Consider the following 20,166-nt stretch of genomic DNA (forward strand, 5'->3'; position numbering starts at 1 on the left):
GAAGTGGGAGAAAAACGGGTGTGAGTTACATACATACAAACATACAAGTGAAGCTAATAAAAGCGTGTTAAAAATCAACTCCCCTGGCTAAGAGCATTGTAGACAGAATACATAATATAATTTATTACAAGTAAGTATAATTTATGAGAGACTATCGAGTTATTTTATAAGCTAAATTTCTTGCAAAGTATACATCAAAAATGATATCCTTTACGGAAACAATCACTACTAATATTATAAATTCTAAAAGTGAATGTATCCCTCTGTCTATCTTCTTCTCATCTAAACCCCTCGACCAATTTAAACGATGTTTGGTACAAAGATAGTTTAAGACCTGAGTAGCGATAGTTTTATTTGAGAATACACAGGAACGAGAAATAATCCTGCGAAACTGCGGAACCATATCTTTTCCTTTGGATAAGTGCGCGAAGCCACGGGCAAAAGCCAGTTTTTAATAAACGACATGCAGTAAAACGTTTATATTCCCCGCGACGATAAAACCCGTGTTGCATAGCAAACAGTGGGAGTGATTGAGATGAAACGCTTTTAATGGCTTCTCTGCGCAGAATGCATGTCATGTTAATAAAATTATTTATTACTAGCTTACAGCCCGCAGCTTCGCTCGTGTAATATAAAATTTGTGGATTTTCCTAGGCAGTATGACATTTTTTACGACTTTGTGCTATGCGCATCATACGTCAACTGTTTATTTCAGCAAAAAGCCTATTTAGAAACCTTTATATCATTTTTTTTTGGTATTATACGTAAGGATAGTCACCTCACCTCAGTCACAGTATGAACCTAACATGGATGTCAGCAAATTATATCGAAATCTTCCCATTGGTTTTTACGCGATTGACGAACATACAAACAGCTAACAGAAAAAAATTACTAATTGTTTTGGGGTCTATAAAACATCCACATTGCAGTACTACTGTATTGTACTAAGTACTAAGTATTTGTACTTGTGATTTAATCCTATCCTATCCTACTTCCTACTATGCTACTAATATTATAAATGCGAAAGTTTGTGAGGATGTGTGTATGTTTATTTCTCTTTCACGCAAAATGACACACGATTGCAATGAAATTTGGTACGTAGATAGCTGAACAACTTGATTAACACATTTTTTCCCGATATTCCTATGGACTTACGCGGGTGAAACCGCGGGGCGCAACTAGTTATAATATAAGAGTACGTGCTTTCAGCTTTAATTTGTGGAAAGATAAAAGCAGACACACCACCCGTGATGCGGCCATCTGAAGACAAGAATGGATTTTATTTCTCTATGTTTAACCACGTAAGTATATTATGTTTACATTTGTATGTAGCTCCCGATAGAGAGTCTGTCTGTTTGTCTATCTGTGTGGGTCTTTACTTAGGCGTCGTAGATCTCGAACGATACGATCGATTTCGATGCAGTTTTTTTCATTTGATAATCAGTTTCATGGTGGTATTTTTGATGAAAATCGGTGTAATGGAAGATTCTGGAAGATTCTTATTATTTTAGATGCATAACAAGAATAAAAAGCACACGTTTTGCACCAGTAAACTAAAATTATAATTAGTTTTATTTCATGCGCTATATGTAGACATGCCTACTATTATTTAAGAAAGGAAGAAAGAACCGTTTATTTATACACAAATAATAACATACCATAAAGAAAAACAGTAAAGTATTGGGAAGAAAATAATAAAAATTATGTGCGTCCGTCAAAAAAGGGAGTACTCAGTACATCTTCTCAGTACTGATTTTCAGTGACACCCTTCTGATATCTAGATTGTTAGCTGCTTCACAGATTTAATAATCTATGTATTTCACTAACGAATATATTGTTTCACATAAATATTCCAAATAAACAAAACAAACCAGCACTAAACTTATAAATTATTAGAAAATGTCTTTAAGTTTATAACAAGTACGAACAATTACACGTTCCAGCTGAACAACACAGACTTGGGGCCGTACAGCATGGTACGCGGCACAGAGAACATAGGAGACCTCGGCAGAATCGTGGCTTACAAGAACCAGAGCAACATGCCCCAGTGGAAGGACCCGTACTGCGGTATGATCAACGGCTCCGACGGTTCCATCTTCCCACCGGTAGATGGCGATAACATTCCCCAAAAATTGTATACATTCGAAGCTGAAGTTTGCAGGTAAATTTATTTATTTATTTAATAATTTATTTATTTATTTATTTCAAAACAGACAAATGTTATTATGACGGCTCGTACCATTTCCTTACCCTTCCCAGCCATTTCCTTCATTCCTCTTGCAATCGTTTCTTTATCCTTTTCAATTAAATGTGCTTTGGTGTTTAATGTGTTTAAATTTGACATAAACATTTACGATATATTATTAAAATAGCTTAGGATTCATTATACAACGCCTACTCATAATATACGATAACAGTTATATTATCGAAATAATTAAGAATCAAGCGGGCACTTTAAAGATTAAAGATTTTATTTATAATGTGTATGTGAATGTACCTACATTTGATTACACGATAAATCAGTAAAGATTTATATCAATACCCCCATACATAGCCACGTTTATGACCCAAGGAAGAAAACATCATCTTGTTTTCGTTTAAGATTCCTCGCATTTACCTTCAAAGTGCCGGATTAATTTTTCCTCACTCCAAAGGAATAATTTCAAAGGGAATTTCCTTCACAGTTCACCGTGATGATATTTGTTTTACAAAGTAGCGAATACGTTATTGGAATATATTGTTTATGTTCTCGGTACAACGTTTATATTGGTTATTAAAATAAACTTTATAGATGACTAGCGGTCCGCCCCGGCTTGACCCGACTCAAGATGGTTATAAAAGAGTTATATATGTAGTAAAGTATCGTTTAACGCCATAAAAATCCACAATTTACAAATAAGCCGAAGAAAATTAAAATAAAAAAAAACGCTTATTTAGATATTAAATATACTAGTATATTTTGCACCTATACCATAGAGATGAAAATAAAAAACAAGCTTTCAAAGTATTTCCATGCCATTTATAGTGCCTACCTACTAGTAGGTAATTATTTAGTTATCTGTGGCATTACTGTAATTTTGTAGATTAAATATTTTATGTTAATAAGTGCAATTGGGTCTAATAAATTAATCTAAAATGTTTACAATTTCAGATCATTTTCCGCAACGTATGTGGGCCGTCGCGAAGTTTACAACATGAGTGCGCTATACTACGAGATAGACAAGATGGCGTTTGCCGCCAAAAGCGCTAACCCAGGCAATAAGTGCTTCTGTCAGAAGTAAGTGTGTATTGTCATAGACAAGAGAATTCTACTTTAAAATCATAGATAATATAGCATTCAGTTGTAAAAAACAACTAGATACTTGAAATCACTAAGTAGTATCAAATACATAGTATATATACAATGTCGCTTTCTCTGCCTGTCCCTATGCTCTATGTATGCTTAAATCTTTTAAACTGCGCAACGGATTTTGATGGGGTGTATTTTAAAACATAGAGTCATATAAGAGGAAATTTTTATATGTACATCTATTAAGCTGCTCCAAATTTAATGCATGCGAAGCCGCGGTCAAAAGCTAGTTTCAAATATCTACATAAGAAATGTGATTACGCATCGTTTCTCTACTCGCTTCCATAGAAAACAAGACTGTATTTTTAATTCATTATTCAGTTCAATTATTTTAACGAATGCTTGTGAAAATATTTGGGTTTCCTTTGAATTAGGGAAATTGAAAGCTTTGTAGGAAAATACAATTGGCAAACATGGTTAAAGGATTAAATACCTACAATGTTTTATATTTCAACAGCGTTAAAAATTGTGTTTACTAATTCATTGGTATGTTTTTCCTTTTTTATAAATAGATTGTATATTTTTGTGTTGGTTGTTTGCATATTTTTTGAAGGCAACTTACAAACAGTATGAATTAATGAAATATCATTTATTGCACACATGAAACAATAAAAATACGGAAAAAATAAGATATGTCGGGCAAATTGCGGCTTCATTGCTCAATAGCAATTTCTTCCAAACAACCCAAGCCAAGCGGAAGCATTAAAAATAAAAAAATCAGGAAGAGAATGTACACAATACGAGGACATAATAACTAATCCTAATACATAAGAAAACAAAATAATACAAAAAGTGATCTAGTTGAATTATGAAAGGAATGTACTATTCTAATTGTTCTTGTTAATATATATTTATTTAAGCACTTTATTTGATTAGTACCTGGATGACTGGCACCAGCTTTGCTCGGATTTTTTTTGTTTTTTTTATAAATTGTGTTTTTTTGGAAATTATATTTAAGTATTATTATTCGCCAATAGATGTCAGGAAGAGTCATAATAAATTGGGACTACTCAAACGCCTCCTATTTGTTAAAAAAGTAAGTTTAAGCCGATAAAACACGAATATGACATTTTCTAAAAAAGATTCCTAGCTAGATCCATATCCTTTTCCTTACCCCTCCCATTCCATTCCTTTATTCCTATCACCAATTCTTTCTTAATCCCTTCCCAAAAAGTCGGCAATCCATTTGTAGAGGCGTAAGGTCTGCAATGGACCTTATGCCGCTCCAAATGTTCATGGGCGGTGGTAGCGCTTACCATCAGGCGTCCCACCAGCTCCATTGCCGACTGTAACATAAAAAAAAAAAAGATCGATTTATCGCCCCCGAAACCCCCTATATACTAAATTTCATGAAAATCGTTGGAGCCTATTCCGAGATTCCAATTATACAAGAATTGCTCGGTTAAAGATATAAGATATGCAATTGTCTCAGTCAAGAATTAGCTCCATAGTTAATATTGATTAGGATGTAGTTGTTAGTGGGTAAAAAAAAAATATTAGTAATTTAGTAGTCGTAATATAATCTAGTTATTAAACAGCCGGGGATTGAGTATTTAAATTGATTTTTCAATATTGTATCTGTGGAATTCACATCATCACTACTTCAATCGGTGAAGGACATCGTGAGGCTATTCCAAGTCCACTTTCCGAAATATAAAAGAAGGTTAAGGCCGTGTCGTTACAACAATCATGGGTTGAATGAAAATCATTATATTAATATTAATAACAACACACACTGACACACACACATACACAAAAATGACAACAAGGCAAGTTTTTCTTTTAAATATTATTGACATTATTTCAATCACATTATCACACGTTGTTGGAAGAGAAGCGCCTATTCACACAAGTGAACCTTGATCATTTCAATGAAGGTACTCCAAATGATTATTTATTTATTCTTTACTAGACGCTCGTCCCGGCTCCGCCCGGATATCAAGGTTACTGTTTTATGTCAAGGAAACATTTAATCGTGATAACCTATGACCCAAGTCAGCTCATACCCTGTTTATATACCAAATTTCATCAAAATCCGTATCCGCATAGTTTCAGCGTGATTGACGGACAAACAACTTTTACATTAGTATTTTCTCGTGTTTGATTTTACGCGAGCAGTATACATTTAAAAATTAAAGACTTTTATACGGATTTTAAACGCGATTTATTCATTATATTATTAACCCGACGTTTGGAACACTTTACAGCGAGCGTGCTCACGGAGACAGTCGGTTTAAGTCTTACATTCTAAACTTCCACATTTATAATATTAGTGTGATTGCGTGATTATACACAATAAGAACGATGCAAAACACATATAATTACATAAAAAAACAACTATACACTACACACACAAATGCACAAATGCAGAAATGCAAATCCTAATGACTAAAAGTCACCTCTACCAGTCAAGCTTTAGAACTAGTTTAAAAAACAATGAACATTTCTTTTTTCTTATTCTTATAGGAATTGGAGCAGTAAACACGACGGGTGCCTCATGATGGGGCTCATGAACCTCATGCCATGTAAAGGAGCGCCCGCCATATTGTCTCTGCCTCACTTCTACCTGGCTTCTGAAGAACTCTTAGACTACTTTGATGGCGGCATCAAGCCTGACCATGATAAGCATACTAGCTTTGTATATATGGACCCTGTGAGTTTATTTTTATACAAAACATACTTTTGCCTGCGGCTTCGCACGCGCTAAATTCGGCGTAAAAATGTTTGTATCTGTCCGTCAGTGTGTGTTTGTACATACATCACGCAAAAACTACTAAATGAATTTGCTAGAAGTCACAAACGATTGACAAAAGCTAATTGAGAGTAAAACTTTAAAATCTGAATATAAAACATATATTCAAAACTTTTCTTATTATTCTTTCCAATAATTACTGGCAATATTTTTTTATTTATTAGACCGAAGAGATAAAAAATGTAACATTTTATAGGCAAATTATAACCTTGTTATAGGAATATAAGAAAACATCTGTACAATCTTAGTACCAGTTAATAAGTCTTTATTATTTACAGCTTAGACCTACCGAAACTTCCCGTCTGATTCATAAATCATCTATTTCTTATTAAATATGAAATGTGAGGCAAATACAACAATAAACAATGTAACGTTAGTTTAAAGTTTAAAAATCTCGTATACAATACGATCTAATATATGGAATATTCCAGAAAACCGGCGTAGTATTGGAAGCGTCTCAAAGGATACAGTTTAACATCGAACTGAGGAACATAGCGGATGTGCCGCAGCTGCAGACCGTACCAACCGGGCTGTTCCCACTCTTATGGATAGAAGAGGTAACCTTTTTTATGCCACAGCAGGCAACTGAGCTGGTGGTTCCCCTGATAGTTAGAGACTACCGAGAAAACATTTACAACGGTTTAGAACAGTGTACCTACAGTGAACTGGTTAGGTGATTGGCTTCGATATTTTTTTTAAGTCAATATGATGCACTACTAAAAACGTAAATGGCTATAAGAGAATTGAATTAGCACATAGATCATAGATGTACCTAATGTGTTTGTAAGGATGTGTGTGTGTTTGTTGCTCTTTCACGCAAAATCTAATGAAATTTGGTACGTAGATAGCTGGACAGCTGGAATAACATATAGGCAATCTTATTTATCCCGATATTCCTACGGGATACAGACTTACGCGAGTGAAACCGCGGGGCGCAACTAGTAAAATATAAATGTAGGTCAATATAAATCTTTCTAAATAAAATCTCGCTTCATAATCACACTTCACCTGACCTGTTTTGACTAATTCTGTTTAAACAATTGTAGATTCATGAATTCATGCGACGAAGTGATTAAAAACTAATGTTATTTGTGTTTCATTCATTCATTTTAATACTTATATTTTATTCTATGTTTATTTTTACCTTACAAACTTTCCGCCCGCGGCTTCGGGCGTATTAAATTAAAAGATAGTCCCGTGGTTTTACTCACATTGCTGCCGTTCCCGTGGGAATATCAAGATAAAAACTATCCTATGTCTTTTTGCGGAACACAAACTGCCGAATTACACTCAAAGATGTGCGATTCAGGTTTGTTGGCGAGTAAGCTACTTATTAAGGGGTTAAAATTTAATATTGGGGTTAAAATTTAATATTAACTGAACTCGATTTTAATATGTTTTCTGTGCTTGGTATTCCCATTATTAGCATAAAATCCTTGTTTCTATAAAAAGGCAAAACAACGTTAACATTACAAAGTATTACTTTTATATAAGCTATATAATACGTATTTAAAATTTGTATGACTCGTTAAGAGCATTTCCCCGCCAAAAAAACTAATTCCCATCATATAAAAAGATTCCATAATCTATGAATATTTCGAATTTGGAATTCCAGGGGGCGAGCGTTCCCGAAGACCTACGAGACGAGCTGCAACGGGTTCACACGATCCTCGACTACGTGGAAGTCGCGCGATGGCTGATACTCGTTGGATGCGCGCTCGCGTGTGTGTTCGCAGCCGTGTGCGTAGCGCGGTCCGGTGTGCGTGTGTGGCCGCGGAACAACCATTTTGTGCTCAACCCCACTAATATTAATAAACGTTGAATCTTTTATTTCTTTATTTACACTTTATTGTGCTGGCATACATAACGCATTCTTTAAATGTCTTAAAACTAAACCAGCACAGCGGGCAGCCTTATCACTAAAGAGTGATCTCTTCCAGGCAACCAACTGTGAAAAAGTAATATATAAAGGAGGAGGTAGGTTTGAAGTACATAAATACATGATGGTCTATTATGTTTAGTTATTTCTTTTTACACTTTCGCAACCATGTCTATAATATCTATAATTGAAAAAGATCTTAATATAAAACCAGCACAGAGGGCGGCCTTATGACTTATCTCGTCCAGGCAACCCATTGTGTATAAGCAGTAAGAACGGGTAGTATTATACTGTATAATAGCACAGATAACATAATACTAGTAGTACTATAGTAATAGACAAAGGAGGAAGTTTAATTATTGTTGTGTTTTATTTGGAAAAACGTTCGTAACCTAGTTCAATTTGTATTATTTGTATAGGTCATATCGTAGCATAATATGTAATCATGAACAAAATAAAACATTCGTAATATATACAGATCTATTTTGCCATTCTGACAACGTGTACAACATATCTAAACTCCTCCGTTAGCTATTGTATTGTGTTATACGCCAATTTTATTATATATTAAGTTTTTAATAGCGAAATCAGTATAGCCACTTTCGAGCTTTAGTGAGACAAACGAGCACCAATTTATTTTATACTAGCGGTCCGCCAAGGCTTCGCCCATGGTACTATATAGCCTATAGCCTTCCTCAATAAATGGGCTATCTAACACTGAAACATTTTTTCAAATCGGACCAATAGTTCCTGAGATCAGTGCGTTCAAACAAACAATCTCTTCAGCTTTATAATATTAAGTATAGATATGTAAACCTATATTTTGAGATATTGTTAAATAAGAAAATAAGACTTCTAATAAAATAAACAAAACAACATAAGAGATACAGAATAAAAAAAAAACAAATATGATTAAAAAAATTTATTCAGAATCAGAGAAAGTCCCTCTACCGCTGGACTGGTCACCATCACTGTCCATTTCAACATCTTCCTTTGGCATTATCTCTCCAACCGTCTTGATGCAGCGAATCGTATATTTGTTAAAATCACATCTGAAAATAACATTCACTTTTATATGATTGAAATGTATATGTATTTAATTGTTAGAATTAATGATTGCTGAAATTAATACATATTTCGGAATAATGTAATAAACTTTTCTTATTATATAATACATGGTCTGTAAAAGACATTAATGCAGAAAAAAGATAAAAACCAAAAAGATATTGTACAGAAATTATTAAAAATACAAGTCAATTTCTTTAAAAAACAATCAAGTACGAAACAGACTCGCAACACTAAGGGATCCGTACAGATAAGGTAAAGAAAAATTGCAAAAAAAATAGTTTTGTGGATATAGCGGCAACAGAACATCATCAAAATTTCAACAGTATCACGATACATACATCGTAAGAAACAGACAGACAGAGAGCGAAGACATAATAAGTAGCATCTTAATTGGGTCCCGATTTACCTTTTGGATACGGAACCCTAAAAAACCAATATAGAGAAAATATTTGAATAGATGAATGTAAAACCTCGAATACCCTCAAAATATACAATCAAAAACCCAACAGCGATGAAAACAAAATGCTAATTTTCGCTCTTTACAAATCAAATACATCACAATAACAATGGAAACGAAAGTTGTACTTTGTTGCTGTTGCGTAAAGTTAAATCGTGTTGAGACTTCATTAATTGTGTTATTCGTGGTATTATGAATGAAAGTATTGATTTCAAAGCTAACGTATTTGAAATTTTATTTATATAACGTTTTCATGGAAGGACATTTAAAACCCGCGATATTTTGAGGCCCGTTTCCTTTTCCTCACCCTTCCAAGTCCATTACTTTTTTCCATTCCTTTCCTAACCGCTTCTCTCTTAAAAGAGGGCTGCGCATTCTGAGAAGCTTTTAGGCGAATGCTCATGCGCGGTGATGATTTTTTTTATGTCATAGCGGGCAACTTGGCTGGTGGTTCGCCTGATGGTAAGCGATCACCACCGCCCATGAACATTCGCAGAGGTAGTGCCTCTGCGAAGGTGTTGCCCGCTCTTAAGGGGTAAAGGAAAAGGAAAGGATTAACGACTGGAAAGAAGGAATGGACTGGGACGGGTGAGGAAAAGGAAATGGGCCTCCGGCTCCCCCACTCACCGTACGAAACACAGTGGCATGCCACTATTTCACACCGGTTTTCTGTGGGGGTGTGGTACTTCCCCGGTGCGAGCTGGCCCAATTCGTGCCGAAGCGTGCTCGACTCCCACCATTAAAATCGCTTACCGTCAGGGGAACCACCAGCTCAGTTGGCCGCACAGTGGAAGGAATTACATTGCAGCCATTGGGTCGTGGATAGCCTCACTAATGCTGTGTTTACACATTCGTGCAATTGGGCGCGGCGAATAACGAATGCTTGTGTAAACGCGATATAAGAAATAGTTACGGTGATACAACATACAGACATACAGTACTAAAGAGAAAGTTTAAATTCATTTGGTTACTAGCTGCACGCCCCGGCTCCGCCCGGGTTGTCATTTACCGTAATTAAAATTATTTAAACTATCCTATCTCTCAAGTTAGATCGAACTGCACATGGTGTGCGAATTTTGTTATAATCGGTTAAGTGGTTTAGGAGTCCATCGAGGACAAACATTGTGACATGAGATTTATATATATTAAGAAGATTAAGAAAAAGTCCAAATCCCATCTCAATTCTCTTCTTTAGTTTGATGGATTATACTATATTTCAAATAATGTGTCGCAGTAAGATAGATAAAGCCGTGATATAGTTATTTCCATAAGGATATACCTATATGCCGTAACATAGTTATAAGAAAGCGTTTCATTACTACCTTACTAGGAATATAAGCAAAAAACGGTTCAAATTTAGTGATATGATTATATTACTAGATATAATTTAGTGCAATAAAAATCTACCATAGACTCAAACAATATTATATGGACAGGCACATGTATAACCTAACAGGTTTTTATTTACTATTATATATATATTATAAAGAGGATTTTTTTATTTTGTATTTTTATAAGGTTTTTGCGCAAAAACGAATAGATCGATTACAAAAATTCTTTCATCATTAGAAAGCTGCGACTTCATTGAGTAACATAGGCTATATATGTACCACGGGCGATGTCGGGGCGAACAGCTAGTTATTCATATAACTGTATGAATAAACTTCCGTTTCCGCAGTGTAGCACGTATCGCATGTATAAGAAATAAGATTATTTCTAGTCATATGTTTTCGATAACGTTATCTTGACCTTTGAAATATTAATGGACTGCAGGTTGTCTCGCTCATCTTAAAAATACGATAGAAAACAAAGGGTAATTTAAATTAATTTTAAATGCTTATTTTTAACAAATAATCTAAATTGTCTTCAAGAATTATATAAGTGATCACCTACTTGTCCATAAAGAAAATCGATCAGTGAAACAGATGTATATCATCTGCCCCATACCCCGGTAGGGGACACGGGACTTCACTTTTTTCCCTTTTTTCATGAAATATAACGCTTCCAACATAACATCAAACGTCGCAACTTATTTATTTAATCTACATAGTTATAAATAAAAACGTAACGTACAAGCAATTATCACAATGTTTCGCTAAGAGACGACATCGTACAGCTAATTTGAAGGTTTTTATTTGTATATTTGCACGAATCAATTGATTCGGTTTTCTAACGATATTGTGACCTCGGAGTTCAGCTGACGTCTGCCAATTTGATGCTATCACATGATACCTTAGCAGAGTTTAAAACATGATTTTAGAACTACAAAAAACTCTATCGCTTTCAAATTATCATAACTAGACCAAACATGACTAACCTAGGAAATGGCACCAGCTTTCTAATAGAGAAATAATCATCAAAATCGCTTCACCCGATCGAGAATTTGGAAATAACAAAGGCAAAAAAAATACAGTCGATTTGATAAACTCGTCCTTTTTGTAAAAGTCGGTCTATAAACCCATGTATTTTATAAATGTTTACATCTATTAAATATAGCGTAAAAAATAAGTAAAAGTGAAATTCGTTTACTGTTCCGTTGCGTAATAAATACTTCCTTTGACAAAAAACAACCAATGTTTCCTATTTTTAAGAACTACTAAAAACATGTATGTATAAAGATATAAAATTTGTTAAGTACTATTATTTAACGCATTTTAATCAATAAACATATATATAATAATAGAATAGAATCCAATATGTAGTATATATATAGCTCTATAAAGATTAAAAAATGTACCAAAACTGCAAATTATTATGATGCTTTTACAATATTAAAATTACGACAAAACGATTAATCTCGCACGCAATAACCAACGCCACGGCAATAGACTAGTTCACAAGAATTACCGAACAACCTGACACCGGAGATTCCATAAAAATCACTAACCCAATACATCAAGATTACGTAACTTGCTACGTGACGTTATCTCGCGTGATAAGGTCAAGTGTTTGATATCTGAGATAAAGGGTACTAAGAGATGAATACATCTATTTTTGGATTAAAACTATGCTCGGTATTGGATTTTTCTTTAATCCTAGTTTCTTTATTATAGCATTATTTAGCAATTATTTCACTTGGCTATAGCCAAGGAAATAATTATCAAATGTTGCGATAAAAAGCCAGGAAGATAGAAGTCATTCCAAGAAAGAAAAAATGAGCATTTATATAAAGGCAAACGAAGTTACACATAAAAAATACGCAAAGTTATAGTTATAAAGAAAATCAGGTAACAGAAGAATACGAAAGTGTTCATCTGGACAAATAAGCTACAGTCCATCAATATTTAAGAATTAAGCAATTTAAAGTCCTAAAACTAAACCAATTAAATTGAAAGTTAATATAACATTATATTTCGGCAAAAACTAGAAACATTTTCTACTATGGAATGGGAGCTGAAAAATTTATTAATATAACAGAACATCCGTTTTGAAACTTGAATGAAAATACACATAGATTAGAAAAGCATGATCTGATCCCATTTAAACGAATGATCATAACATTCTGCCTGTTACGAGTATCAAACCAAAAAAATCCATCGCAACATATGTAACTTGCTAAACTAAAAAAGGGAATATATTTATTACAAAATCAAACAACCATTTAAAAGAATCTTCTGAACGATTTTTATAAGAAACAATTTCAGACCACACAGACAAATTTGAACTATGAATCACTAGCTAAAAGGTCTCCTGCCTAAATATTTACAATAAAAAGAAGTTTTTAATGCCTTTATATAGGCTTAATTGAAACAAGAATATAATTAAAGATATCTCGCAATTTTTTTTAGAATGTCAAAAACGATTGCGATATTTTTATGTACAGTTTATTATTACTTATCTAGGGTATAAATATTGCCAAAATGACTTAAATGATTCTAGCTTGACCTGCAGTGAATAACACTTTCAGATTTACATATCCATCCAATATATAATATACCTATACTTTACTATAATAAAATGTAGCATAGTATCACTGTCAAATAAAAGTCTAAAGTTCTACAAAGATGCTTAGAGCCCGAGCTGCATACGCCATATTGTTAACAGTTCGGGACACTATTTACGGGCTACCGAGCGAATGTTATAATGTTTTATTTGATGTATGTGATCAAAAGTGATATTAAATTGTATATTCAAAATTCAAAATCTCTTCTCGTGCTAAAGGGATCAGCGTTTTCATCATTACTATACTATCGACTATTGTTGAGTGGATACAACCGTGTCATTGCCTAGACTATCTCGGCTTCTCCTGCGAGATCAAAAGCTATGAAGTATTAAATACATATTTTTCTTCATTGTGATAATATAACGGCCTATTTGAAACCATAATCTCAACGTCAAATGTCATTCGAATAAATCGAAACTTTTCTTTATTGTTGTGTATGAGTACTTTATTTGTAATAGACCAATGTATTTTATAGAAGTAACATAGTTAAAAGTAAACAAGAAAATAGGTGTCAATTATATAAACTAGCCTAAAGCTAAAGATAATGTTATAATGTTTATTCTTATTACTTTATTACATTTTCTCCTTCGTTCACACGTTCCTCTCCATTTCTCTATCTCTTTCCCTTACAAAATTATTTATATAAACCAATACTCACATCTTACTCAACTGTCCATACTTGACGGTAAGCACTTTCTCCAAGGCCAGTAAGGTTGGCACTGGGACCTTCTTCCCCTTTTGTATCAAAGCCCGGACCCACATCAGCGCATGTTCTATATGTCTAGTGTCTTCTAGCAGTCTAGATATTGAGGTTAGCAGTCGATGGCTGTAGTCTTCTTCAAGACTGGCCACTGTGAGATCGACTGGAAACATAAATGGGTAATTATTAAAACTTATTTTCATTTACAACAAAAACTTATTCCACTAATATCTAAATACTTTATTATATTACTAGCTAACACGGCAAACGCTGTTCTACCTTATTCTTATCATTTAGGGTTATAAAAAATAGATGTTGGCTGATTCTCACCTACCCGATATGCACACAAAATTTAATTTGACTTGGTCCACCCGTTTCGGAGGAGTATGGTAGCTAACATTGTGACACGTGAATGTTATATATAATATAAATGCGCTCAATAAAAATAATTATATATGTCTTTCTATTTAACATTATATTTGTCTAGAGATAGGACTCAAGAGAGTGGTACAGGCGATTTAATATCGCAGTCAAACATATATACATATAATATAACAGATATTTTAACTCACTATCACCAGCGGGCACAGACTCAACGCACTCCTGTATGATTGTATGTTCGTTTAGCTGCAACGCGCATACCAGCGCCGGACCCCAAGATTTCTTCTCCAGGAGGGATTTCACAGCTAACGGTGTTGACCCCGTTTCGAGACGGTACGGCCTGTGAGAGAAATACATTTTAATCTCGGGTTCAATTAATATTGTAATGTTTCTTTTAATAATATTGAAAATGAAAATGAAAAAATATTTATTGACATAAAATAAAGTAATTACATCTTATACGACCCACTGACTACCGAACTAGTTGGGAACTGTGTTTCGGTTGTCGGTGGATATTCCAAAAATATCATGATAGTATTTTATCTTTGGTTGAATAACATTTAAATCCTACTATCCTACTAATCCTACTAACATTATAAATACGAAAGTTTGTAAGGATGTGTTTGTGTGTGTTTGTTGCTCTGTCACGCAAAAACTACTGAACCGATTGCAATGAAATTTGGTACGTATATAGCTGGACAACTGGAATAACATATAGGCAACTTTTTATCCCGATATTTTGAGGGGATATGAACTTACGCGGGTGAAACCGCGGGGCGCAGCTAATTTATAATATTAGTGTGATAGTGTGATGTGATATAATATAACAATAATCACCTGAAAGTGCCGTCCATTCCAGCGGTTTGACTGTACAGTAGCAGGCCTTCGGTTGCGCACGCGGCGAAGCTCTCGCCGGTCGGCGAGAAACGCACGCAGTGTACACGCACCTTATTATCATATAAATGAGATTTAAAAAAAAGTAAAAAAGAGATATAAAAGAGATCTTTCATTAAAAATATCGTCAAAAAACCTAAAAACTCTCTTTAATGATATAATGTGAAAACTCTGTGTATATGTATATTATATAAATGATTTAATCCGATTCAACAACAATTCCTGACAATTTTCGATCATAAGGTGGGTTTATTTATATTTCTCCAATATAACAAAAAAAAAAAATACAAAAAATATGAATTATAAGAAAACCTTTGAAAGCTTTTTTTATACGCACAGCACCCGTTTATATTTCAAGGCATTAATCATGATTCGGACAACCCACCTCAGGTTTAACCCTCCGCTCCGCCATATCGCCCGCCTGCACGCCCGGCAAACGTATATTCACTTCACCGCCCTCCAAATAGCTGCGGTCCTCCACTAGCGCCATGTTGCCGAACTCCGTGAGGTAGCGACGGTTTATAACGTCCTGGAATATAAAAAAAAAAAATTTTTTTTGCACAAATCTAAAAATGCAAAGATGGCTTGAACTATAATATTATATGCAAAGGCTTGTTATAGGTATTTAAAGTAATTTATAATACCATAAAAATAATGCTTTATCTTCAAAACAACTGGAAGTTGGATTCCATTTTGCTATATAGCACTTCGGTTTTATTATTGTGCGGTATATTTTTAAATAAATAAATATTGATTTGTTCAAATAGTTTAGTATTTGTTTAAACATGTGACAGACCAATATTTGAACCTTGTGTGACCCTTTCACAGACCAGCCACAACAAACAGACTGGAGATTTAAAAATCAGCTCAACTCACACTAATAGCATCCAAAGATCTATTCTGTGTGATGACAAACTTCTTGATGAGAACCGCCTCGTTCACACTGTACAGGCAAATGTGTTTAGAGTTCCCGGCGCCCAATATGCAGGATCCATCAGCTGAATAGCATATTGTCGTGAACGCTCTGAAATACAAAAAGGGATATATTAAAAAAAAAATCAACAACTAACGACTCTATGCTTTTTTTGTTCCACTTACTTAGTGCTTTTCTTCTTTCCAAAGTGGCCTATATCGACTATAGAAAGAGCTAACGTGACACTAATAAAATATAATCATTTTGTATTTGAAATTTAATATAGCGTATTTTACTAGCTTTCAAGACTACCTAGCCTACCTATGTGAAGATGGAAGGTGGCACATAAGTCAACTTTAATACAAAAAATGCCAGAGATAAAAGGACACACACAGACAGACCAAACATCGCTCCATATACGTCGGGAGTTAAATATATACTTGTCACTTAACAACATAAGACCTGGTTTTCATTAATAAACACTGGCGATTTCTTAGTCCACCAGGTTGTCTGGAAGAGATCGCTGTTTAAGAGATAAGACCGTCTGTTGTGCTCTTTATTTTCTGTGTTTGTACTCTTCTTGTAAACGTGCACAATAAAGAGTTTTTGATTTGATTTGATTTGAAAAAATAAATATCTATATTTTTCCCCGCCTAACAAAGAAATATGGCATTTATTCTAACACTTAATAACATAAGTATAAACTATAAATCATCAAACAGCTAACTAACTTGGTCTTCAACATCTTCTCGGCGGTGATAAGGTCAGTATCCGCCCTCCCTGACCCCAGGTCATTCCTGCCCTCTATACTGCCGGTCTGGTCGCATGTGGTCACATTAAAGAATGTTATACACCCGTCTAGTGTGGATACCGCTATCTGGAATTAATAAAATAAAATGCGCTATTGAAAAATTTTCATGAGAAACTGCATTGAAAACGGTTCGGGTGATACGAGGCCAGAGTTTGCTTTGAAATGAATACTACTGAACCGACGAAATCTATTCCCATATTCATTTACTAAAATAACTTTCTTCTTAAAGGTTAATTGGCCATGGAGGGTCCATGAAAATTCGTTGAAGACCTTATACAGTCACAAATAGTGTAAACAAAAGTGTAGTCCATGTGTATTACTATTACATCATATCAGTTAATGTGGGTTTATAACATTAACTGATAAAACATGCTTTATAAAAATTTCTGTTGCGATCTCAGGATGAATGAATTAGTAGAATCAGGCTTTGAATGAATTTGCACAATCCGTACAGTAGTAGCTTTTAAATTTATAGATAACAAAAAATCTTCTGAGAATTTTTTTAAAATTTAATTTTTAGTTTTATAGCATTGAAATTCTTTTATAAATGAGAAAATTTTTTTCAAGAAAAAACATCGAACAAGAAACGCGGGTTCGAATCCCGCCCCGTGATCGAATTTTTTCTATTCTTTCAAAAAATTTCTTATTTATAAAAGCATTTCAATGCTATGAAACTAAAAATTAAAAAATCTTCTGTTACTACAAAAATACCTTAACTAATACTTTAGGTTAAAGTTAACTAGTGTGATGTAGACTATTATATACTAGTACTAGCTGCACCCGACAAACGGCTGTTCTGCCTTACTCTTATCATTTAGGGGTATGAAAAATAGATGTTGGCCGATTCTCATAGATACCGGATAAGCACAAAAAATTTAATCAAAATCGGTCAAGCCGTTTCGGAGGAGTATGTATGGCAACGAAAACTGTGACACGAGAATTTTATATATTAGATATTAGATATTAGTGTGGGGTTCAATGCAATATATGTATCTATGCTATGTAATATTTTTTGAAACAAATAAAGAACTTTCAATTTTTTTTAATTAATGAAAATTAATTTAGTATAGGCTAGTATAGACTAGTGTAGACTAGTATAGACTAGTGTAGACTAGTGTAGAAATACTAATATTAATATGAGTATTGATCAATGCAGACTAGTAAGTCAAGTTTATAAAATTACCTCATCCCCATCGGGTCGGAAGGTCACTTGTAGGACATCACTAGTCATCCTCAAAGTTTCGCAATCAGAACTGCTCTCGATCGAGTTCCACAGTTTCACAGTCTTGTCCCAGGATGCTGAGGCCAGTCTGGAGCTAGATAGATTGGGGCTGAATGATACACTGGATACGGGCGCTTCGTGACCACCTAGCACCTGGAATTAATAAAACCCCCCTTAATTAACTTTTTTAATTATTTATAAATATTTTTAGATACAAATCACACTTATTTAATATACAGACCAAAAATATTAATTGTCATTTACGATAAACTATTTGCGCCCCGCGGTTTCACCCGCGTAATCCCGTAGGAATATCGGGATAAAAAGTTGCATATGTATTAATATCAGTTGTCCAGCTATCAACGTACCAAATTCCATTGCAATCGGTTCAGTAGTTTTTGCGTGAAAGAGCAACAAGCACACATACATCCTCACAAAATTTAGGAAGGGTAGTAGGATTTTCTTTTAACAACGCGCGTAAAGCCCGGGGCTGGAAGCTGTTACACGAGATCTAATATCTAATATAATTCCCACTCACCTCCAAAAGTTTCCCAAACTTAACGGACCATATGAATATCTCGAACACGTCCTGTCCGCCGGCGGCCACCAGCTCGCTGCTGGAGTCTATCGCCACGCAGCTGAATTGCACCAGACTTGGCGACGTGAACGTTCGGAAGTTGCGGTACCTAGAATTTCACATTCATACTCATATACTTATACTAGCTGCGCCCCGCGGTTTCACCCGCGTAATTCCGTATCCCGTAGGAATATCGGGATAAATAATTGCTTATATGTTATTCCAGTTGTCCAGCTGTCTACGTACCAAATTTCATTGCAATCGGTTTAGTAGTTTTTGCGTGAAAGAGCAACAAACACACACACATCCTTACAAACTTTCTCATTTATTATATTAGTGTAGGATAGTATTATAAATATGAAAGCTTGTTTGTTTTTGAACGGATTTTAATGAAATTTGAGATACAGACATGTATATTAAATTTTGCAAATGTCCATATACTGTAGTCACTTCTTAAAGAGAAAATTGGTTTATCTCCCTTTAATATAAACCAATTGTGGGGGGAAAGTGGAGTTCCTCCTTCATCGATAAAGGGGGGATCCCTGTCCAGTTTAAGCGATGGCCGGCCAGTAAAGCCCCGATGGACGATGTCGGAAAGTTCTATATATTACACGTATTCAAAAAAAATTGTTTGCGCGATTCAGAAACGCTGTCGCAACACAGCATTTGAACACAAATTTTTTTCACCCCTTTAATATAATTTTTTCCAAAAAAAAAAAAAACAAACCTAGTCAAATCGTAGCATCTCACGGTGCCATCTAGCGACGAGGACACAAAGAACTTCTTATTTGCACTGAACACAATATCGGTGACCGTCGACTTGTGCTCACTGAACGTGACGAAGCAGAAACCACTTGTCGTGTTCCACACTTTGATTTTGCCGTCGTGGCCGCCGGTGACCAGGTGCAGACCATCCGGAGAGTAGGCCACGCAGGTCATGTCCAGCGAGTGACCCTGCTGCTTTAGGACGTATTGTTCACCTGGAAGGGGATAATGTTTTCCCATTTTTTTATTATATATTAAAATACTTTATATAGTTCAAGTTTCATAAAAAAAATGCTTCAAATAATATTGATTTTTATTTAAGGACACGGCATCGGCAAATTATTTATTTAACTAATAAATTTTTTATTGCTCACAAAATATTTCCTTTAGAAGATTTTGTCATATTCATCATGTCTACGACATACATTCCATAATATTCAGGTAAAAGGAGAAAT

General features: G+C 34.5%; 2 protein-coding genes across 2 annotated transcripts in view; one reads left to right on the forward strand and one right to left on the reverse strand.

Annotated features, from left to right (window-relative positions):
* Nucleotides 1-7,931, forward strand: part of LOC119833475 (sensory neuron membrane protein 2-like) — a 19,144-nt gene extending 11,213 nt beyond the window's left edge. The window contains exons 5-10 of the mRNA XM_038357492.1: nt 1,210-1,301; nt 1,944-2,161; nt 3,152-3,277; nt 5,816-6,002; nt 6,533-6,658; nt 7,717-7,931. Of these exons, the coding sequence (XP_038213420.1) occupies nt 1,210-1,301; nt 1,944-2,161; nt 3,152-3,277; nt 5,816-6,002; nt 6,533-6,658; nt 7,717-7,923 (956 nt within the window). The 3' untranslated portion in view covers nt 7,924-7,931. The remainder of the gene's footprint in view (nt 1-1,209; nt 1,302-1,943; nt 2,162-3,151; nt 3,278-5,815; nt 6,003-6,532; nt 6,659-7,716) is intronic.
* A 956-nt stretch (nt 7,932-8,887) lies between these two features.
* LOC119833467 (periodic tryptophan protein 2 homolog) overlaps nt 8,888-20,166 on the reverse strand; it is a 16,406-nt gene continuing 5,127 nt past the window's right edge. The window contains exons 8-17 of the mRNA XM_038357481.1: nt 19,674-19,926; nt 18,908-19,055; nt 18,331-18,522; nt 17,068-17,213; nt 16,300-16,447; nt 15,809-15,952; nt 15,367-15,476; nt 14,721-14,869; nt 14,107-14,311; nt 8,888-9,032 (exon numbers count right to left, since the gene is read on the reverse strand). Coding sequence (XP_038213409.1) covers nt 8,903-9,032; nt 14,107-14,311; nt 14,721-14,869; nt 15,367-15,476; nt 15,809-15,952; nt 16,300-16,447; nt 17,068-17,213; nt 18,331-18,522; nt 18,908-19,055; nt 19,674-19,926 — 1,625 coding nt within the window. The 3' untranslated portion in view covers nt 8,888-8,902. The remainder of the gene's footprint in view (nt 9,033-14,106; nt 14,312-14,720; nt 14,870-15,366; nt 15,477-15,808; nt 15,953-16,299; nt 16,448-17,067; nt 17,214-18,330; nt 18,523-18,907; nt 19,056-19,673; nt 19,927-20,166) is intronic.

The sequence above is a fragment of the Zerene cesonia genome, chromosome 17, assembly GCF_012273895.1.
Source record: "Zerene cesonia ecotype Mississippi chromosome 17, Zerene_cesonia_1.1, whole genome shotgun sequence".
Lineage (NCBI taxonomy): Eukaryota > Metazoa > Arthropoda > Insecta > Lepidoptera > Pieridae > Zerene > Zerene cesonia.